The sequence below is a fragment of the Pteropus alecto genome, unplaced genomic scaffold (assembly GCF_000325575.1).
Source record: "Pteropus alecto unplaced genomic scaffold, ASM32557v1 scaffold110, whole genome shotgun sequence".
Lineage (NCBI taxonomy): Eukaryota > Metazoa > Chordata > Mammalia > Chiroptera > Pteropodidae > Pteropus > Pteropus alecto.
Window position 1 is genome coordinate 2,772,241 of NW_006431920.1, and position 27,933 is coordinate 2,800,173.

Here is a 27,933-nt window from a genome sequence, read left to right on the forward strand (position 1 = left end):
GAAATGGACAAGAACTTTTATGAAACTTGATTGAGAGATGAAAAACAGAAGAATGAGCAACGCCGCTTTCTCCTTCAGGAGGAGGGAAGATGCTGTATTGTGCTTGGGTGGGGAGGGATGGGGGAGGGTCCTGCGCTAACACCGCCTGGAGAAGACTGGAAGGTCTCTCTCTAAGGTTCGGGGCAGGAGGTTGGGGCAGGGCGGAGAGGGAGGGCGGGCGTGCCCAGGAGAGGCTGTGGGCGTTGCTCTGGAATGGTAGAGATTTCAATACCCACCTGAGGTGTGGGGCTTGGAGAGAGCTAAGAAAGGTGCTTTTGTCTGTTTCGTTTTGATTTTTTAAGTAGTGAGTTTGGCTTAAGCCATTCTCCTTGGCCTCCTCTGCTCCCCTCTTCAGGAAAATCTGCAGTAACCATCTATCTACATTGCTTCACACAGGCTTTGAAGCCACAGCTGTGTTTCCTTTAGAGGTGTCACCACCCTCGAGCCAGTGAGGAGAGAGCAGGGAGGCTCTGTTTTATTTGGACTTTACAGCCATCTCAGAAGTGAAGCTTCCAATCAAATTCAGACCCCCCCTGGGTCTGAGTTATGCTCTTTCGCTAAGATAATCTTAATATAAACCAAAAAAGTAACTTCAACTGCAGTTCTTTTATTGTCCCGTGTACTTAGGTCATCTGCATGGCTGTAGATTAAGGCTAATTTATAGGGCGATTCAGTAAATTCAATGCTCTGGGAGGGTGGTCCGAGGAGGACATTTGATGATGTTTTTGTCACAAACCCTGTCTATGAATTTTAGCTGAGTGCAGTGACATCTAATGTAATGGCTGTGTAGCACAATATCTCTGTTTTAGCAAAATTGACATTTCCGTGTCAGGTCAGGAAACTTTTTTTTTTTTCCCCCTGCTTAAAATAAAGTAATCCTTTTCGTTTCTATTTTAGGAAGATGGAAAATGGTTGCAATAAATATGAATGAAGAACCATAAACATACGTGTTTGAAAATTAAACTTTTAAAGAAACACGTACGATTTCTTTGAAAGCTATGATTTTAATCAGCTCATGATATAAGCGATATCATTAAAAATAGTGTTGGTATCATTATCAAAAGAAGCGATGCTTTTGAACTTGGCGTTTCACAGCCAGAGCGCCTATTTTAGAGGACTGAAGGAACACGCACCGTCCGTTTGTGTTTTAGGCGACTTTCTCCTGTCACTGTGATGAGCCGTATGTCGGAACTTTCTGTGAAGAGTTCGATGCCTGCCAGAGAAAACCCTGCCAGAACAGCGCGAGCTGCGTGGATGCGAAGGAACAGCAAGATGGGAGCAATTTCACCTGCGTCTGCCTTGCAGGTACGGTCTTCATCGCTCACTGCTGTTATGTGTCGCTCTGTAGAACATGTGCTTCTTAACCAAGGACGGTCAAACGATTCTCTGTCCAGCTGTCGGACAAGGCGGCCACAAGATCCCATCGGTCTGTGCGCTGTGTGATGGGGGACGGAAAAAGGCAGTTCGCGTGGGGACACACATTCTGTCCCTTGGCTGGCTTTCCGACATTCCTGTTTTAGCATCCCGCCATTTGTGTTCTGGGACAGTGTTATTCTTGGTCAGATAGAGGCCTGGATGTTTTAAAAACGATTCTGCAAATGTGTACTGAGTGTGCGCTGGTGCCGTGCTGGGTGGTTATGCTAAAACACTTAAGAGAAATCTAGAAGAAACTACACAGGTTGTTATGTAAAGCGGCCTAACCTTCCTGCTTACGTTAATTTCCCTTTGTTTATGTTCGCCAGTCCCTGATGCACCGTGCGCCGCAGGGAGGCGAGTCTTTAATATTTCTTGATTAGTACGGGGATTTGGGGATATTACACGAGACTTTCAAACCCTCAGAGCACAGCGGGTCCCTCTTAGAGATTGCAGTGGACAGTGTGCTCACAGGCCTCTGTGCTCTGGCAATCATCTCAACTGACTTACTGCTAAGCTGACTCGATTCCTAACCTTCAAGGAGCAGTAATGGCATTTACCAGTGAACACGTCGATACAGCCGTTTTGACGTAGTGTAAAAGCAAACACCGGATTACTCCTTTTTTTTTTTATTATCAAATAATGTGACATCATCTTTCAAAACTGGCATCATCTTTTTTGTTTCCATCTCATCCTTTTGCCCACTTCTGCCCCTGGGTGTAGATTCAGGATGAGATAGCGTTTGGGGGTGGAGAGAGGGATGATGTGAAGTGAGGTTTGGGGGGATTGAAAACTCACTGTAAGAAACAGACTCCACCATGCAGAAGCTGATAAATGAAAAGATGAAAGTTCTTTACTCATCCGTCCCAACTCAAACGTTATCAAATCATAGGGGTAGGTTAATAGTGTAATATATTCTTTCTGGACCGGTTCCTGTGTATTTATGTGTGAGTGAGAGTACTTCTCTTGCAGATCATACGATTAAATATTTTTCTATGTGTTTTTAAAAAGCCGTTAGAGTACGCATATTGTTCTGGAACTTTCTTTTCTCCAGTAGATTGTAGATACCCTTCCATGTCAGTGCATCTGGATGGACCTCATTCATTTGAACAATTTCATAGTGTGTCTCCTAAATTTTATCTCCAGGTGAGACTCCCCTTCGAACCCATTTATGGAACCGCCTACCTGGCACCTTCCCCATAACCTTCGTTCTTCCTCACGTTCTAGAACAAACCCTAATCGGAGGTAGACGAGATTTGGCAAACGTGACCCTGGGACCTGGACTCTTTGCTGGCTAGTTCCTGCAGTTCTCTTGAACAGGTTTCCGGTTTGTCAGTTCCTATTTCCTGTAGAAACAACCCACCTTCCCCCTTCCGGCTCTACTGCGCAATAAACTTTTCGCTGTAGTCAACACACACACACACACACACACACACACACACACACACACACACACACGCACGTGTGCACGCGTACACACACACGTTTATTTAGAGTGTTTTTCACATGCCGGCGCTGGCTAAGTGCTTTCCACCGCATGCTCTTAGCCAGAATTCGGTCACTTAGTCCCTAGAGGCTCTCTGCCCAGGAAGAGGTGAACATTCTCATGGTCTATGCACGTGCTGATAACTGTTGCGGCTGGGATTTGAACCCGGGTCCTTCTGTCTGCCTCCAAAGGCCTGTTCTTGACCATCTTCTTATACTCTCTTCCTGTGTATGCAGCCACACTGTGTGCTGAGGACTTTCTTGGTACAAATAAGTGACTCGAGGCTTTCAGCTTTCTCATTTCAAACAGGTCTCTTCTTCAAAGAAGACATATTGGGCAATTTCATCCAAAAAAGACACCTGGTTGCTCAAAATGAGGAGTTTTATACTTAATTTCATCCCGAATGTCCTTGAAAAACTTATTTTTCATAGGAAAGCTACATTTCCTTTGTGAAGGAACATTTACAGGTGAATTAACATCAGCTCATTGTCCTCAAGCTCCAGATATACATATAACGACTTGCAAACAGTGGGAAGTGTGTTTTCCTTTCAAAAAATTTATCCTGCTGGGCTCCCATTACTGCAGGGTGGATCATGAGAAGTTACTTTGTTTGATGAATGAATGAATTCAAACCAGGTCCGTGTCCCCAGAGATCAAAAATCCCAACGACGCCTTTGCACAGAGACATTGTCTTCATACAATGCCCATTTCTCTCGAGAGGGGAGTATTGCTTGGTAAGTGAAGATACTATTTCCAGAAAAAAAGCTTCAGCTTCAGATTTTATAATATTTTGATATTTTGCTTTAATTTCTATGTAAAGTGCCAGTAGAAATAGAATTTTTTGAAGCCTGGGTAATCAAGAGATGTATTATTATGGCAGACTGGGTTTTGAGTGGGCTAAATAACACACTGTCTGCTTCAGTTTTTATTTTGATTTTTAATACAGTTTCTTGGAAGCGAGTGATGATTTTTGAATCGTAAAACACCGATAAACGTCATATACATCTGTATGTAATATAAAATGAATTATAGATTATGGCCAGTTAAATTTCCATTTTGGGGAAGAAGTTTTTATCAAGTCTGATATTTTTGAAACTTCCTTGCAGTATTTTCAAAAAAAGAAAGTGATCGTCAACAGTGCCATTGCTGCAGGACAGTCTGAGAGGGGGCATCGGCTTTGTCAGCAGGGTTTGTCCAGGCCCTTGGCAGCCTCCGTTTTCACCGCTGTGATAAGGGCACATCAGCTCTGAGGTGTCTCTGAGGGGACAGAAACAAGGAAGGGTGGCTGGAAGCTACCGAACACTCTGAAGGACGGCACCGTGTTTGGGAACAAGTCACTGCCACTTGGTTTTCATGGGGCCTGGAAGCTTCCTCGAGTGACACTGTTTGGACGAGTAGAACAGGCTATGGGCAGCCCGTGAGGATGCATGAACAGGAAATACAGACTGCTCCGAAGACTAGTTTAGTGGCAAAATGAACGTGAGAAAGAGAATCAGAAAGTTCTCTTATTTTTTAAAATGACAGCATATTGTTTCAAAGCACCGGGCTCTAGAGTCAAAATGCCCAGGTGACAATCGTAAATCCTGCATAATGAGGCCTTACATGTCGGCTATTTTCTGTCACCACAATGTCATGCTTCCTGGTTCACAGTGAGCTTCCTGCTCGTTGCCTAAGTTACATTGTGCCCTAAGTGCCAGAGGCTGGAAACTTGATACCATCTGCGCTGGAGCCTAGAACCCTGCCCGTCCCACCTGACCCAGCCTCTGCAGCCCGCAGTCTGAATTCTGCTTCCTTCCTTACCATTTCTAGCTGGGTTCTTTGGGCAAGTTACACGAACTCTCTGAGCCTGCTTCTTCCACTCTGCAAAGAGATTACAATAACCCTCACCATGGCTGCTTATGAGGACTCACTGAGAATGTAAGCGTGTGGTCTGTTCTGTGGACATGTTTCGCTAGTGCCTACCCCTGCTGCATAGAAGATGCTCGATAAAGACTTGCTGAATGAATGAATGAATGAATGAATAGAATGGGATGGAATTCTGTGCCAGGCAGTGGCTCAATTCCCTTTCCTCTCTTCTCTTTGTCCCTTCTCCTGGGCTTCTCCCTACATATCACACATTGTGGCTTTTTGCCTTCCACATCCGGCTGTGAGTGGCCTGAGGGCAGTGACTATCACTTTATATTACTCTTTATTTCTCTACTTCCTGTCAGTGCCAAGCCCTGTGCCTTGCACAACTGCAGACTCACAATGAATGATTAAGCTGAAAGTTAGCCTTTGAAACCGGGATTTGTTTTCTAAAACCTTCTCATTTTGGGGTGATAATTTTTCCCCAAAGGAGCTATTTCTTTTTCTGAAAAGAAAAGCTGTCATACATGTTCGGAGCCACCACTGCCAAAATATTATTAGCACCATACAAAACATTTTTCAACTTTGGAGTACCTCATTGGTCAACTAGATGGTGATTTGAGCCCATTTTAAAAAACTCATCATTTCCGAGGCGAGGGGACTGTGGTGGGTCCCAGCTTTACTGTTTTAAACTGTCCCAGCTTTACTGTTTTAAACTCCGAGCGTTGCTCAGGTGGCCTCAAGGTGCCTTGGAGTTGTGAGTTAGAAATGGGTCACCTCCTCCCGGAGACGAATCCTGAGTAGCTTTGCTGGTCCGCACACCCCGCCTCACTTGGCCCAGGAAGTGAGCACATCAGCAGATCACGCATGCGGCTTGGGAAAAGCGGGTTAGACTTAACTCAGAACTCACCCCTGTGCGTGGAGCGTGGGAAGCAGTGGCCACTCCCGAGGCTGGGGGTCTCGACCGAAGTCACGAAGAAACAGGAATTCTGGCCACTTCACTCCGTCCGTGTTTGGGTCGGAGTATGTTTTACCAACGTGTGCGTGGTTAGTGCATTTCCCATTAGTTGGGCCCAGGACAGAAGGGCTGGGCATCCCTGACGGGCTATCGGTGTATTTATTGCCCGCGATGCCGCTCACCTCTTCTCCGGACCAGAGAAGGCAGCATTTGGGGAGTGGGGGCATAAGACAAAAAAGGGGGACAAGGCCGGCTGGGCTTTCAATGCAGCCTCTTCTACTTACTGGTTAGGTGACCTCACGTGAGCCTCCTAGCCTTTCTGTCCCTGGGTTTCCTCATCTTTGGTTGTTGCGAGCATCGTCCATTCGTTCATCAGTTATTCAGTGAATATCGGTTATGTGCCGGGCACTTTCTAGGTGCTGGGAATACAGCTACGGAAGAGCCACGCCCCTGGGCACAGGGGGGTCGTGCTTTAGTGAGGGGGGGAACCAACAACGTGCACCTGTGTGTTCTGTGGTGCGTGCGCGTGTGTGCGCGTGTGTGCGTGTTCGCGTGTACGTGGACAGCACGCGGGTGTGTGTCTCGTCAAAGGAGAGGGTCAGGCGGTGCTGGGTGGGGAGATGAGGAGGAATGGGAGCGTGACTGTAGACGGGGTGATCAGGTGAGGCCTCCGCGAAGGGGAAACGCTTGTGTAGAGACCTGGATAAAAAGCGCTGGTGCGTAGTGAGGCGACAGCGAACCAGGCGGCGGGGACGGCACGTGCAAAGGTCCTGAGGCACGCACGTGCTTGGAGTGATGGAAGGGCACCGTGCCTGTGAGAACCAGCAACGAGACAGCTCTGGGAGGACAGCGGGACCGGGCCACGGAGGAAGGACTCGGACTTTATCCTGAGGTGCAGGAAGTGATTAGAGGGTGTCCACTGGGGTGGGCCGTCTGATTCCACTGTTGAGAAGGATCTCTCGGGAAGCTGGTGAAGAATAAACACACAGGAAGGGGAAGTTGCGAAGCCATCTGAGGAGGCCACTTAGCATCCAGGCAAGAGGTAGTGACAGTTTGAGCCCTGTGGTCCTGGAGATGGTGAGAAGTTTTGGATCTGGGACATATGCGAAGGTGTTGCTGGTGGCACGTGCTGGTGGCTTGAATGTGAGGTGTGAGTGGAAGTGGGGAGTTGTGGGTGACTCCAAAACGTTTTAAACTAACAGCTTTCTCGAGATGCGATCCACACAACTCCGAAGTGTCTAATTCACACGGTTGCGTAACCACCATCCCAATCAATTTTAGAACATATTCCTCACCCCGGCAGGCAGACCTCCACGCTCGATCCCGAGACCCCTGACCCTGTCATCCCTGATCTGCCCTCTGTCTCTGTAGATGTGCCTATTTTGGACCTTTAAATAAGTTGAAATACATGATAAGCGGCCTTCTGAGAGGGGCTTCCTTCACTTAGCATCATGTTTTCGAGGCCCATTCGTGCTGTAGCAGGCATCAGTCCTTCCTTCCTTTTTTATGCCCGAATAATATTCCATTGTCTGGACGTACCACTGTGTGTGAGCCCGTTCATTCGTGGATGGATGTTTGGGTGGTTTCCGCCTGTCGGCCATCGCGAGGAGTGCTCCGCGAACCCGGCCTTCACAGGCTCTTCTTTCTCGCCTCCTCTGGGTCTTATGCTTCCAGCCCGTTCTGCTTTCCTCCCTACTGTCTCTTCCTCCCTACTGTCTCCCATACCCTCTCCCAGGTTTCGTGGGTCTCGTCTGAACACCAGCCCCTCGAGCAAGCAAGACTCGAGCGAGTTCTCGCTGCTGCTTCCAGATGTTCGCCGCTCTCCTGACTCATCTTCTTCATCACGGCCACCTATTGGTCTCTTTCCAATCCGTGATTTTCTGTCCACGCCCTTACACTTTCTTTCTCTTTATGTCACGAAACTGCTTCTCCGAGATCCTAGGCGGTGTCCTCCTGACTCTCCAGGGCTCTTGCTTGGCCCTCATCCTGCTGACGGTTGTCACCTCTGCATTGGCGTTTCTTGCCTGGCTGACGGAAGGCTGTCCGTTCTCCTGAGCCCTCTCTAACTCTCCTTCCTCCTTCTGTTCCCCTTCCTGTTGTCAGAGCTCCGTCCTACCCCGCCGTCTTCGGCTGCTTTCCTTTGCCTTTGGCAGCCGTCACTCATTCTCAGCCGTCACCTCTAAGTGGATGGCTTCCAGACCCTTCCTTCCAGCCTGGCCTGTCACCTCAGCTCCAGTGCTTTCCCTGGACTTGACACCGATGCACCTGCTCACACCTCACCCTCCTTGTTAGACGCAACCCCGGACCTGCCGCCTCCTCCCCGCGCTGCCTCCCGCATCTGCTTTCGAGCCTGGCTATGTTTTCGACGGGCTCTAGTCTCTCTCAGGGGTGCCACCGCTGCCCTCGTCACTCAGGCCGGAAGCTCGGTCCTCACGATCGATGCCCTCGGCTTATTTCGTCTTCGGATAGCCACCAGGTTTGCTTTACCTACGACGATTCCCCCATCTGCCCGTGCTCCCGGCTTCCTTCCATGACCACGCCCTCATTCAAGCTGTCGTCGGCAGCTGCCTGAGGGATTGTGAGGAGTCTGTCTCCCACGGTCCACGCTGCCTTGCTCTCCACGGCAACACAGCACTCCAGCAGCCCCGGACTGGGCCGCGACGTCAGAGCGCGCGAATGTCAAGCCCGCACCCACTACCCCTTTTCTGTGTGTCTTTGGAGAAATGACGTAATCCCGCTGGGCCTCGGCTTTCCATCTGTAGATTGCGACAGGTGACAGAGTTCCAAGCACCACAATCCAGTGGTCGTCGTGAAGATTAAATAAGCCGATGCGCGTGGTGCGCTTAGAAAGGTACCTACCCAGCACGCAGTAAGCACTCAGCAGATGTCAGCTGCTATTATGGTCAAGCCAATAGTTCGAAGCCCAATCCCTCAGCTCCTTCCATGGTCTCCCTCTCTGGTGAGCCGTGTGGAACCACGTGGGACCCTCGGGACGTCCCTTTCTCTTCTGCTAAGACCAAGTGGCCACTCCCTGCCACTTCCCCTGCCTCAGGGCCGGCCTTGCTTGGCTCTCACAGTCTTTTCAAACAAGCCTCATGAAAGGGAAAGAAGAGACACATGAGTTGCTGAGTGTGGGGTTTAGAGTCTGCAGTCCTGGGTCTGATCCCCAGCCGGGTCACTTGCTGACTCTACCTTACAGCATTGACCTTGAAAGAGTTAAAGAGAACACACACACACGCACACACGCACACATACACACGCGCACACATTGTATACGCACGCAAACGCGCACGTGCATACATGCACACACAGACCTGTACACACGAGCATACACACACATGCACGCACATGCAAACACTCAGCTGCTGTCACAGCTGGCCTCGGCCCAGCCTGTTCCCCAGACTGACCGGACTTGAGGCAGGAACTGTTCTGAACTTCCTTCAGATTCCCCGGCTACGGATTCTCACGGACAGAAAATGCTTTCTGAGAGAGTGAATGAATGGCTTCTTTATGGTGTGACTTATTACACAAACTTAGAATTCAACTGATAAGTACCTTTGTTGGTCTCTTCATGTGTCCATCCCAAGGCATAAATTCTTAATTAACTTAATATTTTCTCCTTTCCGATTTCAGTTTCTAAAAGGGAGACATCAGGACCTACTCAATGAAAGGGACTTTCTTAAAATCTCTCCCCCGTTTGTAATTTCCAGCATAGAAGATGTAAGGGTCATAAATAGTCTGGCCTATGTCAATATCGCAATTTCTAACTTAGATTTAAGGGAAATGGAATGAAAGAGATTCTTTTAGAAATAGCAATGCATGATGCTTATGCAGTCATTAACTACTGTGTAATGGGTACCTACAGTGTCCCTCGCTTTGTGCTCGGAGCTGGGGACAAAAATCACCAACACCTGCTCTTAAAGCAGAGGGAGGTCGATCTGGAAATCATGCAGTGACAGGCGCAATAATGTAGAGGTTTCGACTCATGAAAACAAAAACCGTGTGTTGACAGTGCAGTCAGTAAAGGCTTTTTGATGTGATCCAAAATTTGCTTTCACTCTATGATCTTCTTCCTTTGTAATCTGCGTTATATGTGTAATTCTTAAATGAACATATTAATATTTTACTATTAAAACACTGTTTGGTGCTAGTTTTCCAGATCAGCAGTGCCCAGACTTGAGCGTGTACTCTGTCTCAGCATCACCTGGAAGGTGACCTAACACTCAGCTTGCTGGGCCCCACCCACAGCATCTCCGACGCTCTGGGTGAATTTGCATCTGTAGCCAGTTCCCAGGTGATGCTGCTTCTGCTGGTCAGGGGACCACACTTGGAGACCCCTGCTCTGAGCTGCCTGTTAAAAACTGTGAGATCAAACAATACCGGCATGTGGCTAGCTAGCAGTGTTAAAATCCGTAAATGATCATTCGTTATGAGCCAGGCACGGTACGAGCTATCGTGGATTCAAGGTTGCGCTTGGTAGGAACGCCGCTGGTCCTGGGAGCCAATCTCGTTCAGTCATTCCGACCATCTCCGGAGACAGTCGGGTGTTATCATGACTCCTGTTCCACCCACGGAGGAGACGAAGGTCAAAGTCAACGCTTTGCTGAGCTCACTCAGCTGATCGTTGTGTCACCATCCAGGACCTTTCGCTCCCCAAACCACTGTCCCTTCCACTGTGCCCTTTTCCTGTGTACTTATTAGATGTGGTTCCTTTATTTCTAGCCTTGGGATTCATTGTCCTCGTTCTGCCGAATGGTGGTCTTCTCTCGTGCTTTTACTTCCATTGCCTATTCCCATTTTAATTATATTTTATTAAATACCTTTCGCAGATGAGCCTCCTACATCTTCTTTCCTCTGCCTTTGGTTTTTCAAATCATGTTTGCATTTGTTCAGAGGTGTTTGTTTTTCCCCTGCCAGCAGATTTTACTATTTTTTTTCTGTGAAAAGTCCTGCCTTCTGACTTTGAAATTGGATGCCTCTGAGGTTGACCGTCTTGATGGCAGCGCAGATTCCTGTTCTTTATTTCTTGCTTCAGTTGCTAATATTAGGCTTCTGTCTCAGCAGCAGTGAGTGGCTGAGGCCCCAGCCTGGCGGCTCAGATCCCCGAGGGGAAGGGCTGGGGGGCTCCCCAGCGGCATCGGCTTTCAGGACAAATCCAGCAGCTTCGCCTCACTGCACAGACCAGGCTATTAAAAAACCAGGAGAGTTAAAAATAGCTTTCACACAATTCTCACCTCGGCAGCGCTCAGGACAGCTCTCCAAAGAAACAATTCGATTCTGCCTCACGGAGTCAAAGCAGCGGCGGAGGAATATTTTTATTTCGGTGGAAGAATCGTGAAGAAAACATCACACGCACAGACGATTGTGTAGAAGGAGAATCGATTGCCTTGTGTTTTAATAACCTGACTTATTGGGCCAACTTCGCTTATGCCTCATGTCATTTGCCATTGAACTCCAGGAGGTGTTTCTTCGTTCGAAGGGTACGCGCAGTAGAGATACTGGCTTGGGGGTGCTGACGGGGTGCACGGGATGTTTGTTACATGGCTGGCGATCAGAAGACACCACCAGGATGATGTTTTCTCGAGGTCATTCTGACGTTCGCAGGGGACTTAGCTAGTTTTCTCTCTCCCTACACCGATAAAGTTTCAACTGTGTTTTATACTTAAATACAAAACCGTATAAAATTAAACGGATTGATAGTTCGATGCATTTCCATAGCGGCGGCGCGTCACCCCTCCCACCTGCCAGCCCGCACTTACCAGCGTGTTCACTTATGCCATCTAAGGTCGTCTCTTGGGGACCAGGTTGCTTAAAAGCACCAAGCCTGCCTCAGTTTCGACCTTCCTCATTAGTCCCATGTGTCCTTGAAAGTCATTCTTACTGTATATCCAGGGGCACAGACTTCTCTTTGTTTACTATCTTCTTTGTTTACTAGAATGTTCTCCAAAGAAACGTTAAGACCTCTGTGACTCCTTAGAAGGAGAGATCAACGTTTCCAATTGTCATCTATTTTTGAACTAATTATTTTACTTATTCATTGAAGATCACAATTATAAATTCCTCAGTAATTACACTTTGAGAGTCAAATACTTTATTTGAAAATTGGCCTTTACCTTGCTAGAGGTTCGGACTATGCCTGAGGATTCAGATCTTTAAAAAATGTTCTGAAACGCTGTTTTTCTGCTTTGTAAAGGATCGGATTCTGCTGCGGAGAAGGCGAGAGGCACTGGGACAAAACAAGGCTTTTTATGATGAAGGGCCCAGGTCTTATCGACTTTAGCGTTCTCAGGGACATTTTGAGCTGCATAATTATATCATAGGGGACTGTCCTGTGTATTGTAGGATGTTTTGCAGTGTCCCTGACCTCTCTACCCACGAGATACCGGTGGCGTCCCTGTAGATGTGACAGTAACGTTTCTCTAGGCATTGCCAAATGTTCTCTGAGGAAGGAAAAACACCCCGGTGGAGAACCGCAGACCTAAGGAGTTCCTCCCGGGGAGGGGCCATTGCAGGGGAAGAGAGTCCTGTTTCAGATTCGTCGATGCGCCCTGTTGCCCGCACCCTGTGCTGAACGCTGGTCGGAGAAGCAAGACCGAAGCTGAGAAGCGGGGGAACGTGCACAGCCCACTGCAGATCGCATGGCGACTTCAGAAAACACGTTTCTGAGGCGACCGTTTTTTATTTTCATGGCCAGCACGTTTTGCCCAGGCCGCCCTGAGTATTTGCACTCAGGGAGAGGCCCACACCACTTGGAAGATGTAGCTGACTTTAGGGAAGAGCTTTAAGCAAGTCGATTCATTTCTTCGACAAATATCTGTGCCAGGAGATGTTTAAATGTTGAATCAGCAATTAACAACATAGACAAAAGTCCCGGTTCTTAGGGAGTTTATGTTCCCAAAAGGGAACCAATAAAGAAAATCATTTCAGGTAATGATAAGTGCCATGTGATGGAGCATGAAGGGGACAAAGCACTGCTCCAGTGGGGTCACCTTCAAGGTGGGGAGGTAACAAGTATGCGTGTGTCTGTTGTCGAGTAGCGATAAGGGCTGAGGTGAGGAATGGAGGCGGGCGAGATGGCTGTGGGCTGAGCAGGTGATTTCTGAGCAAAGACTTGAGTGATGGGTGGGGGCATCCGTGGAAGCATACCGAGTCAGGGTGAGGGTGGGATTCTAGGGGTGACGTTTTTCATGTCCTAGAGTGGCTTCTAAACACAGGGAAGACGATCTGAAATTATCTTTTGTGTTCGTTCCCTTATAAGAATTAAACTTCTAAATCATAGCGATTCTCCAGCGTCGTTAGGCATCTCGATATGTACCGGTTTAGCCTTGTCTCTCACTCACATGTCAATAGCTCCCTTCCCTCCCCCACGAGAACTGAAATTCATCAAGTGAAAATCAACTACTAAACATTTTGATTGGAACCATAGGTCCGATTCTTCCAGAACACGCTGAATGGCCACCACACGTTGCCTCTCCTACCCACTGTGTTGACGCGATCATTAATTTATTTGAACACCTCCTACCAGGTCCTTTGTGTGTCTGGCACCGTTTTGGTCGGACAAGAAAATATCTATTATTTGCGAGGAGTGTGGTTACTCTATTTCCTGGGGGAAGAGACTAACTTTCAACGGGATGGCAGAAAGGACCCAGGCAAAGCTTTAATGGTCTTTTGTTTCCATTTATATTCCTACCGATCACGCCTCGGTTATAACATCAGTGAAAAAACAAGACACAGGCAGGATGATATGTGTCAGCCTTAGGTATTCAATTCAGAGCGTTACACATAGATCACCATCAATACCTGTCTGAGAGCCGCAGGTAAGACACTGGTCCCTGAGGGTCCAGGCAGTGACCCACGTGTGTGTAAGAGCCTCTTGAACCAGCCTCAGGTGGTTGGGGTCCTCGCCCTCTGCCTCTCTCTTCTCGCTGCTGGCCTCGGCCGTCTGGTTGGGAGAAATGCATCCACAGCGGGACTCCTGGAACTTCCAGCCAGCAACGCCCTTGAGGGCGACAGTAACACCTGGCCCGGCATGGACAGGTCTCAGGTCTTGAAGTACAGCTCAGCAGATTCACAGGCTGGTTATTGCCAGTAGCCGATAACCGGCCGCATGCAGCTGAGGATGCTCAGGTGTCCCTTAACCCGCCCGCCCAGCCCAGCCTCCCTGCCTCCCCCCTCTCTCCCCCACTGCTCTGCTGGCGATTTTCATCTCCAGTTATCCTGACCCCGTAGGCGTGCCAATATGCAGATACTACTTTACCGGTCTAGCCAACTGCATTTCGTCTTTTTATGGGTAGTCTTGTGTTTCCCATGTTTTCAAAATCTTTAAAGCTCAGGAACAAAAGCAATGATACAGTGACTGTGCCTTGACTGGTGCTCCTTACTGTTGGGGGGACTGTTGGCATTTGAGTGAGACAACTCTGTTACAGTGAGCCGTCGCAGGCCGTGAAGGCCAAAGGGACCCTGAAACCACGAGGACAATCCAAACGCCCTGCGCACCACGAATGTGGATGAGCTTCTCAGGTGGAAATCTTACTAAACTTCCCTACGGCATTGGAGCATGTGACAGTATTTAGGATTCATCTCGCTTATAGGTTTAAACTATTAGATTTATGAGATAGGACCAAATTAAGTTCGTGGGAAGATTTGTGTATTATCAGGTGACTCTGGTTCTTCAGGAGAAATTGTCGATGTTAATAAATATAGTTTAAACTGTTCAAGTTTGTAAATGGGACCAAACATGAAGTTAAGAGGCCATTTTCAGTGATCTTTTAAAAATCTGCTTTAGTCAAGGATTCGTATTGATGTCTTTACAGATGAAAAATAGGAAAATACAAGGAGACTAGATGAAATTAAATGGACAAAACGTTAGTAATTGTTGAAGCTGAGTGATGGATATGTGATAGTTACACACTAGTCTCTCTAATTTAAATATGTTTTCTATTCCCAAAAGGCCATTTTCAGTGATCTTTTAAAAATCCGCTTTAGTCAAGGATTCGTATTGATGTCTTTACAGATGAAAAATAGGAAAATACAAGGAGACTAGATGAAATTAAATGGACAAAACATTAGTAATTGTTGAAACTGGGTGATGGATATGTGATAGTTACACACTAGTCTCTCTAATTTAAATATGTTTTCTATTCCCAAATAAAAAGTTCAAAGAAAATGTTAAAATTTTCTCCAAGGAACTTTGAAGTTCATGGAGCCTTGCTTTCTTCTCACATTCTTTCTGTCTGCTAGGGACACTCACCTCTTACAGATGGTATCCAATCGGCTCCTGTTTTTCATGGTTTTGCGCGATTCCGTGGTCACAGTTCTAAAGTCTTTCTACTGACAGGATTCATGATGCTTAATCCTTTAAACAATGCTCTCTAATTGGTTATCTTTTTCATAAATGTACTTTTCTAGCCATATCACAGAACGTTTGAAAGCAGGTTTTAAAAAGAATAGATATTCTTGGCACCTCCAGCCCAAGCATAACCACATAGGCTGGAGCCGATCTTTGAACATTTGTGGCATTTACTTTATATCTATCTCTGTGTTTGTCTACATTTTTTCTTATCTGTTATTTTCTGTTATCTTTCCTCCATGGAAAATACATGCTTATTGATGATGCAATGCGTATTACCTTAGGCATAATATTATATGCAAGGATGTAGGCTCATGGGTTTAACTTTGTGTGGGTTTGACCGCCTGTGTGATTTTGTGGAAATTGCTTACCCTTTCTAATTCTCAGTTTTCCTCATTTGTAAAATGGGTATGATTTTAATAGTAATGACCTCACAGGGTTGCAGTGAGGATGAACTAATGTTTAGGAGGAAAAGTAAGCGCTCTATGACAAATACTAGCTATTTCTTTTTAGCCAAAAAGTAATTTGTACTACTTCCCTTAAAAACAATTCGCTCTCTCTCATTCTAAAGTTAGAGCTTTCATTTCAAAATATATATTTTTTAACATAATATCATATCAAAATATTTTGTTCTGGAATTTTGAAATAGCTTTTTATCTTGGTGTTTGGGTTTTTAGTTCACGATTGTTTGACTCTTCTTTTTATTTTTTATACCTGCCGATTAGCTGGAACCTCCTAGACTGTTTTCAAGTACGTAAGAAAGAGCAGGATTGCGAACAAGTGCCTCCACATTCACAACCTATAATTTAGACTAGTGTGGCAGGTAATTGAAGCTCAGGCAAATCATCTCTCTTGTAATATCATCGATTTATTTTTGCAAATATCAAACTCTAGTGCTAATGACAGTCTTTCAAACTAATAATTCAGAGAGACAAGTTTTTATGTACATCCCAGAAAGATGTAAAATGTTCCAGTATGATTATAATTGTGTAGGAAATACCTGTGCATAGCAATTTGTTATGAATTATCTCCAAAGTATTAATAGTTCTGTCACTCAAATAAGAAAACTAAGGGCAACTTTTTTCTCTTTATATTTTACATCTTGTATTTTCCAAATTTTCTTTCCTCACCATTTTTCACTTTAAAATGAAAAACATGCTGGTATGTTTTTTTTAAAACTTGTCTTTCTGGAGGGCTTTGTTTTCAAAGTTAGGAAAAAATTTGGAACGTATATAAGCTTTTTTGACTATGCAGGTATTCCAATAGCTGTACGTCCTTATTTTGTCACCACGAGTGTGTGGTTATATAACTTTCCAACTGGAGGCTGGCTTCCCAGAGTTACTGAGTTGGACTTGCGATTCAAATAAGAATTAACATATTCATGTGCTTAGCATGATATGTGCCTCAGTCTCTTTCTCTTTAAAATCAGGGGATACAGTATGGAATGAACACAGAAAGTTCTAGCTCTCAAATATTACAAATTAAAAAGTCTTAATACCGAGAAATTTTCCTAGTGCCTTTTTTTTTTTTTTAATAGGCTTTGGGATGACCCAGGGGAAGTGGCCATCATCTTCACTGGACCAAGCAGAAGGAAGCTAGGAACAGGGGCTGGTATACAGTCTCAGCTTTTGAAGATTCTGGCTCACATCTCAAAATAAAACACAGAGCTAATGACGAAGAAAAGTCTGTCTTTGCAATAAAGATTTTTGCAAAGTGAATGAGTTTTGAACTGTTACTCTTACTTGCCATGATGGCTTCAAGTCACAAAACTAAGATAGAGCATTGGTGGGAGATGTGAGCTCAGGGCTGCTGCCTGTGTTGGGGGCGCTAGCCGACTCCATTGGTTTGTGGGATGGTTCACGGTAGTTTTGGAATAACATATTTTATAAAAATGTCTCACTTGTTTTATTCAGGTTACACCGGAGAGCTTTGCCAATCCAAGATTGATTATTGTATCCTAGACTCATGCAGAAACGGAGCAACGTGCATATCTAATCTCAGTGGATTCACCTGCCAGTGTCCTGAAGGTAAATAGGATCACCCCAGGAACATATTTCATTTTCCATTTTAAATCCTAAACTAACTTGGTCAGTTTTATACTTTAAGTATCTGAAAAACACTATACAAGGGAACCTCCTATTTTGTTCCATTTATAAAACAAAGGGTAAGATGGTTTTTTTTTTTTTTTTTTTGCTCTGTGCTAGGATGGCTTGAAAATTATGTTTGAATATTAGACATAATCTAAGAATTTCTGTGATTTTTTTTTATTCGTGTATTGAAAATGAATATAGTAAAATGAAATTTATTTCTAATAGTGAATTTCACTTAGATTCTTATTGTTAAATTGTTTGGTGTTTGATACCAGTTTACATAAAAAAAAATTTCAGCCTAAAGTTTTCCCGCTTTTAGTTTTAAATCGACGTGGTAACATCTCAGAAACTTCAAGTCACCTGGAAAGCCATATCTTTAGAGCTACTTTTATTTGTAAAAATAGTTTTATCCAAAGAAGCAGATGGATAATCACAGCTATTGAGCTGGTGTTCAGGGAATGATTTTGTACTTGGAGGAACTTTCATTTTATTTCTGCTTTGGAGGGATGTCATAGAAGGAATTACTTTACACCTTTGATGTTGCAAGAATATCATGGTATTAGTTTTTTTTTTCTTAAAAGCAGCATGCAAGCTCCTGATCCACAGAAGTGACAATGGCAACTACATAGAATAGAATGACATTCTCTGCAGATTCAGTGTAGCGTGTGAGTGCGGAAGGAAGCGTCCCTGTATGCAAAATGTCCCCAAGCTGCCCCTGGCTGTGAGGCCAGAGGACAGTGGTGCCGGATGGGTGTTGACAAAAGGCCACTCACCACCCAGGTAACCGAGGGCTCAGGGTTGCCAGGGCCAGTGCCTACTGTGGGCACCGCCTCTTAGTCTTTAATATTTTGAAGACCTGAACATCAGCTGAAGGAGGGAATCCTATCCTTGGGTCCTGCCCACCTGGGCAGGAGCGGCAGGTGATTTACTGCTTCCTTCCCAGGGCCATTCTGAGATCGGATGGGATTTTCGTGGAAGGACTTAGGAAACTCCCTAGTGCTCTATTACCTTTGCTTGGATTGCTCCCCGAGAGCGGATGGCTGCGGCCAGCCTCCTTATCATCTTCTCTGCCTGGGTGTGCCTCAGATGCACTGGTTACCATGACGACGGAATTACATGTGCTGGACCGGCCCCACTCCTCATCCTCCCCTCGAATCTCTTAAACAAATGGAAAACTTGGAGACGGTGGAGGGGCTGCTGACTACAGGAGCAGCACCAACTGTCACTTGCCTGTAGAGCACTTCTCAGTTTTCACAGCTTTGCCACACCCTGGGTTAGACAGTTGTCACCTAACTCTGATTGTAGGCTGTGTGTGGGGGTCACCGGCTAATTGCCTGCCAATCATAAATTCGCCTCCCCAACCCAGTTCTTCTTTCCCTTTTCTAGTAAATGTGGCAGGTGGTTTACTTGCCACATTTACTTCCCAGGGCCATTCTGAGATCGGATGGGATTTTTGTGGAAGGACTTAGGAAACTCTCTAGTGCTCTATTACCTTTGCTTGGATTGCTCCCCGAAAAGTAGCTCAATAAACATTAGCTGCTTTATCGTTATCGTTTTCCTAATAATGATTGCTATTAAACCATTGATTAATTTTAATGGGCTTTTAAAATTTTCATTCTGGAGGAGTATAGATTGGGGAGAGATGAGGGTGGGAATAAGGAGAGAAGTTTGGGGACCATCGCAAAAATCCAGGACATACATGTTGCCAGCTAGGAAGAGAAGGGTAGAATTTGAGAAAGAGAGAGCTCGTGGGTTTGAGAGAACTTGGGAGGTAAAACAGAGGGGGTTGGGAGACAGATAGATGAGCTATGGAGGGCGAGGCAGAGTGAGTGAGGTGGCAAGTTCGTGGCTCCTGTCACTTTATTGTTGGTTGAGCCATTCATGGAGAGAAAGAAGGGTGGGCGAGCAGTCTTCTCTTCGGACATGTTGAGTCTGAGGAGCCCGCGTGACAGTCAAGTGGAGATGTCAAGTGGGCATTTGCTCTGTGAGGCCAGACGTGGGAGGAAAGGTCTCTGCCGAGTGAAAACAGACGCGTTAGTTTGCAGCTCGTAGTTTAAACCTGAGCATCGATGGCATTGCCTAGGGCTCCTCTCCTTCATCTAATGGCTTGTCGGTTCTTCCACGCCGTCTAGAGGAAGCCTAGAGAAAAGGCGACGATCTAGAATTGAGGGGATGAAGACTTGTGTTCAGAGGGTCACCTTCACCGGGAAGGGACCAGGCAAAGGAGGCCTGGTGACAGTTCTGAAGGATTCATTGCAATGTTTTGAAGCTTCTTAGCAGGAGCGCATCACTGGTGACCAGTATTTTTAAAGCAGCTCTTTCCACTGGCCTTTTTTTTTTTTTTTTCCGGTTGGTGGTTGTGGAAACTATTTATAGAGCACTTTGCACTTTAAAAAGAGCCCGTGTCTCCAGGATCCTTCTCGAGTCAGTCACACTGTGAAAACACATTTGAAAAGGGTCTCAAGTTCGCAAAAAACGTTCTGGAGTTCTGAGCCAGCACTTAACCCTCCCTGCTGTCTTTTCTTTCTTTTTTCTTCTGCCGTGACTAACGTGTTGGCATGTTTGCTTTATGTGTGTGTATGTCCGTAAAAAGTTTGGGTTTTTTTCTTTGCAAAATAATTTCAAAGTAAATTGCAGACATCATGACACTTCATCCCTAAATAAATCAGTTTGTGCTTTTTGAGAATAAGGACATTCTTCTTGAGAGCTACGAGACCTAAGAAAATTATTATTTCCTAATATTATTTACCATCTGCCCCTTTTTAAATTTATTCTGTTGTTTGTGTTGATCCCGTCTTTCCTGCTTCCTCGTGTCATCCTTTGAAGGCAGGAAATATATTTGATGCATCTTCTCTCTCTTACCAGCTCCCAATAACCTACCCAGGGAGCGTGTAGCTCCATATTTTATGTTAGTAGGAGGTTAATAAATACTTGTTAAATAAATTAATGATGAGTCAGCGCTTAGCTCTCACTCGCTAGGTCTACCAATTCATTCTGTCTGTACCGCAGTCCCCTGGAGCAGATACTGTTAGTCTTTCCATTTCACAGATTGAGAAACTGAGGCACAGCAAGACCCAATAACTTGCCTGACATCACATAGCTAGAAATTTAAACCCAGGCAACTTAGCACTAGCATTTTTAACTATTGCCCGATACCATCTCTAAAGATCTTCTTTAAAGTAAATTCTGTTTTTATTTATTATTAAAGATTATCTTTGTAACCATAGTCATGAGTAGAATAAATGCAAAGTTTGTTGGGTTCTAACACTTCTCCAGGTTCCTGATAAAAATGTGTACGTCTAGAAAAAGATAGAAAAAGTTTTATCGTGGTTTTTTTTTTTTTTTTGTAAGTCCACTGAAATCCCTTTTACAACAATTCCTCCTGGTCCGGAAAGCTGTAAACATCGGGTTTTCCCTCCGGATCGTGTTCTCCACACTGCACAGTCACATCCTCGCTCTTTCCCACCGTTGTCACGTTCGTCCTGTTTCCTCCGAGGGTCTGCATTCCTCGAAGAATTTTGTTAACTGCCCTTGCACTACAGTTATGAAGGCGAGTATTGCACGCAGGCAGGGGACTCGTTTCTTCCAGGTCCTTGCAGGTTGCATTCCTTCCTGAGGACCTGTCTTTGACTCCTGTTTTTTGTTTGTTTGTTTGTTTGTTTTATTGTTGTTGTTTTGTATCTTCCCGAAGTTCAAAGTCAGGAAGGCCTGAGAGACAGCTCGTGCAGTAATTGTCATCTGCTCTCTCCTTCTGGAAGGCGTCCGTTCTTCTGAGACACATCTTTATCCTTCATCGATGGCTTCTGTCTTTTCTTTGAATTTCTGCTTAACTTCCACTAGGTCCATGTTTGAAAAGCGGAGTTTTAGATTCTGGTTAGTGTCTTCTCAAAGTTCAAAGTCAGGAAGGCCTGAGAGACAGCTCGTGCAGTAATTGTCATCTGCTCTCTCCTTCTGGAAGGCGTCCGTTCTTCTGAGACACGTCTTTATCCTTCATCGATGGCTTCTGTCTTTTCTTTGAATTTCCGCTTAACTTCCACTAGGTCCATGTTTGAAAAGCGGAGTTTTAGATTCTGGTTACGGTGGGAATGATAAGACACAAAAATAAAAGTGTCACGAGCGTTTTCTTAAATTTACCTTAATGGATGATAACGACAAGAAACGTAATTGAAAAGTAATTAAAAGCTGGTTTTATTGCCTATGTATTTATTCTTTACGCTGATTATTGTCTTTGTGTTTATAACTTTATAACTTTGAGATCCTTAAAATTTTAAAGGCATTTTAATTCTGGAGATGTCTCTATATACTTACCACCACTGCCTATTATACTTAAATATGTACATATAAATCCATGAATATATTTAAATACATAGATAAATAAAATCTGAATATTACTGATCATATAGCTCTGATCTTTGCTTCAGCACCTCAATTTTTATCTCCCCCCTCAACCTGGGAATTTTAAATAGAATATCCTTTAAGTTAATAAAGACTAGAAAGAAACCAGTAGAGATGAAAACATTCGGCAGGAAGCCACATTTGTCATTTCTGCATGCGTGACCATTCACAGCGTGCAGGGCGCATGTCACGTAATCTGATCACCTTCTTGAAATCTACCTGCTCTATAAGGCACGTGATGACTGGAGACCAAAGTGAGAATATGAGGCTTCATGCTACACTTCTCCAACGTATTTTAGAAACAATGTAAAGACATTTTCTAGCGCTATACCTTCTGTTAGGATTGTAGATACGTAGAATTTTGTGAAGTGCTCTTGCACTACAGTTACGAAGGCGAGTACTGCACGCAGGTAGGGGACTCGTTTCTTCCAGTCCTATAACTGTTATAATGCCGTCGGATTTTACCATCAGACGCTGCGGATCTTATAACTTGGAAACCCCATTTTCAAATGCGGAGAGCGGGTGTCCTTCTCCGGCCCGGATGTCCGGTGGGCCTGATTCTGGCTCTCACGACGTGGAAGGAGAGTTGGAGTGGTGACAGATGTGGGTTTTCAGGGTCACACTGCTTGGGCTTGAAGACGGGACTCACCATTTGTATAGCTCTTTGCTTCTCTGAGGCTCATTTTTCTCATTTAGAAAATGGAGGTGACACTGTTACCCTTTGCAGGTTGACGTGAAGAACGGTGCTTAGCTCTTTCCTTGGCAAAGAGTAAGCGCTGAACAAATATTAGCTATGATGATGATGATGACGACGACGAAGAATTAGTCATATCGCCTTGGGCGCATCATTCAATTTTTCTCTCTTTCAGCCATTGTAAAATGATGAGAGTGGACTATTACTTTTAAGGGACCCTATTCCTAAAAGTCTTCAATTCAAATATATCAGTTTAAGAGCCCCTTGCTGAGTCAATAAATCCATCCTGTTTATTCAAGTAATGTTTATAGAGAAAAGTTTCAGAACCTCTAAGTGACTCTAAGTAAGGCATGCGTCAGGCCAAAGGCGCTGTAGGTTAAATCTCATTGCGACATGCTCCAAGGTTTATCCAAACAGTTTTTGTTTTTCTACATTTTATAGCCTTGAGGAACTTGGCCATATAAATCCTTTCGTTGAACTCAAATGTCAGTGGTAATACTTTTCATCTTAAAGGGATTTACAGGCATTAGTCACACATGTCATAAAAATTATCTCTGAGATTAATGTGTATTGTTCAGAAACTGAGCATGTTATCCAGTAAGGATTTAGGAGTTAGACGGTTCTAAAATTTGGTTGTTTTTCCCCCCGGTATCCTGACACGTATGATTTGGGTGAAAGCCCTCCTTAGGACCATATACAACTGCATGTATTTATATAGGAAACATGTAACAGGTCCTCATAAAATTACCAAGTGTGAATAAAATACTATTCTTATTCTTTTGAAATTTGGCATTATCCCCAAATCACCACTTCATTTAGGAATTGTAGGGGCCGACTTCTTGGCGTTCCAAGTGCCGCATGGTTTCACCTTCAGGAAACAAAGTAGCATATTAAGACTTACTAAGTGTGAGTAAAATTGTATTTCTATGTTTGGTACATGCTGATTAATTTTTATTTACAGCTGAGTCTATATTTCTTTTTCATTCTTTTTTTTAATTTTATTTTATTCCTTTTCACATAGCACAGTTTCTCTGAGATCGTTTGAATAAAAATACCGCAAAGAGCTCTGTTCGCCTGCTTCTCCCATTAGCAGTGGGGACTGGCTGCTCTCACTTTTGGTGAATGACGGGGTCCCGACCCCCCACTTCCTGCTCTTCCCCACTTCCAGCTCTTGCCCGGTTTAGCCCTGGTGGACGGCGGTTGAAAGTTACAGCTTGATGAATGAATGGAGAAATAAATAATGATATTTTGATGCCTTTCTTTTTAAAAAGAGGCAGGGTATAACTGGCGAGTAGACACAAATTCTGATTTCTTAAAGTATGTGTCCAGGTCTGCACCTGAAAATCATTTGGCATTCTTAAAACCTTTTAGCTTTAACTGTTCATGTATATGTCTAGCACGTCACCTCTCATTTCTCTTTCGGCTCATAGCAATCACAACAGTGTCGGGGTAACAGTACCATCAGCCACCACACCTGCTTTTTGTTGAGTGCCTGCTACGGGCTGAGCACGGTGTTCGACATGTGAACTTACCCTTCAGCCTACCTTAGCAGTTCCGGTAGACTGCTGCTGGAGTTTAAATCTGTGTTTGATGACTTCGAATGAGCAAACTTAACTTCTCTATGCCTGGTTTCCCACTTCCGTAGAGTGAGGGTCGGATGAGGACCCACCTAATGAGGTTGTTGTGAGGATTACGTGAGTTTATAGAGCATAGAACCGTGCGTAACACAGAGTAAGTGATTAATATAACTGTCATGACTTAATCCCCGCAACAACTGTACAGGGTCGATCCTGAGGTTCTACAGTCCCGGCAGACTCAGGACATAAGCCCAGGTTTGTCTGATCCTGGAGCTCGTGTTCTCTCTGCTGCACCAGGCACCTTCTCTGGTCAAGGTCTACCTTGTGTGACAGCTGGTCGGCTATGTGCCTACCCTTCCTCACGGGGCTCTAGGCTTGTTGAAGGTAGCGATGCTAAACCTTTGTTTATGCCTTAGTGCATCTCGCACTAACTAGCTATGAGCCATTCATTGAGTGCATGAATGAGTAAATATATCAAAACTATTGCAACAGTGTTATTTCATATGGGAGGAAACTGTAGCCAAGATGGATCAACCAGTGTTCACTGATGTGCGCAGGTGACTCACTGGTTAGTCGCTGTGAACTTAGTAATGACAGCGGTGAGGTGTCACGCCCCGTCTGGTGGCTTTCAAGACCCCATTCATGCATAGTTTAGGAGTCATCCAGAACCTTGGGCAGAGTTCAGAGAAGAATTCGGGGATCCTCTTCTCCAGCTCTCTTCTTTCCCAAGACCCGCCCTCCCTCCTCCTGGTGTGTCTGCCGCTCTCCTTCCCAGGATTCCTTTGGACAGAAAGAGCAGGTTTAATGCTGGCATCTTGGCCTCCCTGTGTCATACCTGAGGCTGCCTGTGGGGCGGAGCTCCCCAAACATGAAATTCACCCCATGCTGGCTTCTGCCTCTGTGTTTTGACTTCCCCTTCAAAATCTGCCTGCTTTGGTTCACTTTCCAGAGACCTGAGGTCGTTTTTTGTTTGATTTTGGTCTGGAATTTTCACGTGTTATTTGTGGAACTGTCTGTTGGTTAAAAGCTTAATCCTCCATACCAGGAACAGAATGCCCACACAATTGTTCTTAAAAGCAACAAAGATCTTTTATAATAGAAGTACAAATGTCCTAGAAGTAAACATAATTTTTGTTTATTCCTGAAGCAGAATTTGTCTCCTTGTACTTAGCCTTCTTTAGACCACAACTGGAGGCAGCTAGAGTGAAATTTTTGTCTATCTTGGACCAAAATACCTTGTGATACGGTCCTAGGTCTCATGCTGAGCTGTCCAGATCTAGGCTCTGACTCCTATAAGCATCTTAAGGTAGGATTCACAGATACCCAGGCTCAGGAAAAAAGGAACAAACATAAAGCTGTGACGGTAAAGGAATGCTTGTTAATTACTCTATCACATTCTCGTTTTGGTTAAACAAACCCTTCTTCGATACTATTTTTCCAACCTATTTCTCATCTCATGTGACCTAATGGCGTATCGATAAAAAGCAGCTGAAGATGGATTTTGATGCTACTCCTTACTCAGTACAGCCCATTTTTTGAGGCATTTTCCTACTGCCCTTTTCAATTGTCCCAATTATATTGGATTGTCATTTATATGAAGGCTTTGTCATTTTAGAGTCCCTTCCCCACTTTCAGCTCCCAAAGGGTCTACCCCTAGCAGTACTGTGAAGCAGGGCATCATATGGAGTGATCCACTCACCACTGTCTACTATCACTGCATGTGACCATGACTCTCTTTTCTGTTACATTTTATAGCCCAGGACTTTAAATAGCACTTTGAATAATTTTTTTAAAAATCATTTCCCCTTGGTCATCAAAGAAATCTATGCTCAGATGAGCTCAAAGAAAAAAAATACCTATAATGCCATCCCCTAGAGAGATCACTTTAAATTACAGGCAAACATCTTTGAAGTCTTTTTTTTTTTTAAAGCACTTTAAAAAAAACTAAAATTGGATCTTACTGTACATTCTCTTTGTAATGAGCTTCTTAAATGGAACAGTGCGTTCCAATTATTCTCAAGTATCGTTAATTATTTTTCTAAGGAATTGTTATCAATGGCTGCATGTTGTTCCATCATCCAAATGTGGCACCAGGCAGTTAATAGAAGACTTAATCATTCATGTACCATTTATTGATTACCTGCCTGTGGCCATGACTGTGCTTATCAGCAGAGATCCAGGAATGAACACAGCAGATGTGGCTCTGGCCTCATGGGTCTTATGGAATAGGAGGTGAGGGACAGTGTAGATGCCCTGATCAGAAATAATGACAGAGCTTTGCTGGAGTGGTCGGGTGGTGGAGAAGAGGGTCCCCTCCTTACCCAGACTGGGGGATGGAAGGAAAGTCAGGAAGTGTTCCAAGGGAAGTGACGTTTCATCACTTCCGGGAGGAGAAGCAGCACCGAGATGAGTAAGTTGGGGCTGTGGGCAGAGAACAGAGTCTCCCAGGAGGAATCAGCAGCCTGCGCGTGATGGCAAGAGACAGGGTTTTGTCCCTTCGAGGAACACACGCAGTTCAGTAGAGACGTCATGCAGAGTGTGATGGAGGCAAAGTACAAGCAGAGGTGTGAATCGGAGCCCACTCTGGCAGGCCTTTAAACACCATGACCAGGCGGTTGGGCTTCACGCAAGAGTGTGGGAGGGGCCACCATGAATAGTCGTAGTGGGGAGGGGCAGAATTTTAGCATTTAGGAGGAAATACCATGGCCGGTGGGGGAGGAATGGATTGGAGGAGGACAAGAGTTGGCAAAACCCGTTAGGAACTTGTTATCGTGCCTCACGTGAGCTCTGCTGGTGCACTGAATCCAGGTGGTGACGACGGAGGGAGAGAGAAGTGGACAGACAGGCCGTAGGAGGAGAAGGAGAGGGCCCATGGGGGACAAACCATCGTCGGAAAGTTTTAGGCAACTAGGCGAATGGCGGTGCCCTTTGGTGGTGAGCAGCTCTGAGAACGGAGGATGCGAAGTTCCAGCTGGGACGTGACTTTAATGACTCCATGGACTAGTCAGAGGAAATGTTGGCCAGACAACGGAATAAACGAGGCTGATGGGTGGGAGAGAGAACTGGGCTGGAGAGGTCATTTTGAGAGGCTTCCATGTACGCGTCCCAATGTTAGCCGTGGGCACGTGTGGGACCGACCAGGGAAGGGACGTGGCATGGGAAAGGAGAGAGGCAGGGAGGTGGCAGCTTCTAGGAACCGCTGAGGAAATGGAATCTGCAGAGGAGACATTAAGCTTCATCTTTTTCTTTCTTTTCTCTTTTATTTTGCTATTTTTTTTTTTATCATACTGCAGAGAACGTTTCGTAATTGTATTTTTTTATGCATTTGTTCATCTAGTTCCTTAAGGCAAACGCCTAGAACTAGAACTACTGGTTTAAAGGGCTTACAAAGTTGTATGTAACTCTTATAAATCTGGAAGTCTGTGCTTGTGGCGCAGCTGCAGAGGTAAGACCCAGTGGAAGAAATCCCGAGCAATTATGAAAAAGCCAATTCCTCGTCTTCTGCTTGAGGTCTGAGAATTTTACAAGGGTCTAAATTATATCAAATTCATGGACACACACGTGAAAGGCTCATTTTTTTGTCCAACTCCCTTTCCTCAGAGCGTCTGTCTTTTTTTCCCACTTATTCTTATCATCCATTTATTTTTCTAAAATTTATTTATTTTTATATCAGAAGGATCGACTAGGCTAGTACAGTAGCCTATTGTTTCTCATACAAGATAACTTTCATGGCATCTACGTAGTCATTAAAATGTTGATTTTTAAGTAATAGACAACCCGACTCAAATAGGTTAGCAAGAAAGAATGAAGAGGAGCGTACTGGCTCATGTAATGAATATGCGGGACGGGCTCAGGCATGGCGTGATCTAGGGGCTCAGATGTCACCCAGCATTCTTGTGTTGGCTCCATTTTCACTTTGGCTGGGGCAGAGTTTTTCTTCTCCCAACAGATCAAAAAGCATGGGGCCGACTCGGAGTGCTCCCGCCTGACGCGTTTGCCCGCCACTGAGCCACTCATTATGGCCGTGCTTTGATTGGCCAGGCCTCAGACACAAGGTCGCCGTTGGAGCTGACCTCTGGAGTCAGTT

At 45.0% G+C, this 27,933-nt stretch overlaps 1 protein-coding gene across 1 annotated transcript in view; it reads left to right on the forward strand.

Annotated features, from left to right (window-relative positions):
• The window catches only part of DNER (delta/notch like EGF repeat containing), a 175,996-nt gene that overhangs the window by 77,144 nt on the left and 70,919 nt on the right, over positions 1-27,933 (forward strand). The window contains exons 7-8 of the mRNA XM_015585382.2: positions 1,191-1,344; positions 17,004-17,117. Of these exons, the coding sequence (XP_015440868.1) occupies positions 1,191-1,344; positions 17,004-17,117 (268 nt within the window). The remainder of the gene's footprint in view (positions 1-1,190; positions 1,345-17,003; positions 17,118-27,933) is intronic.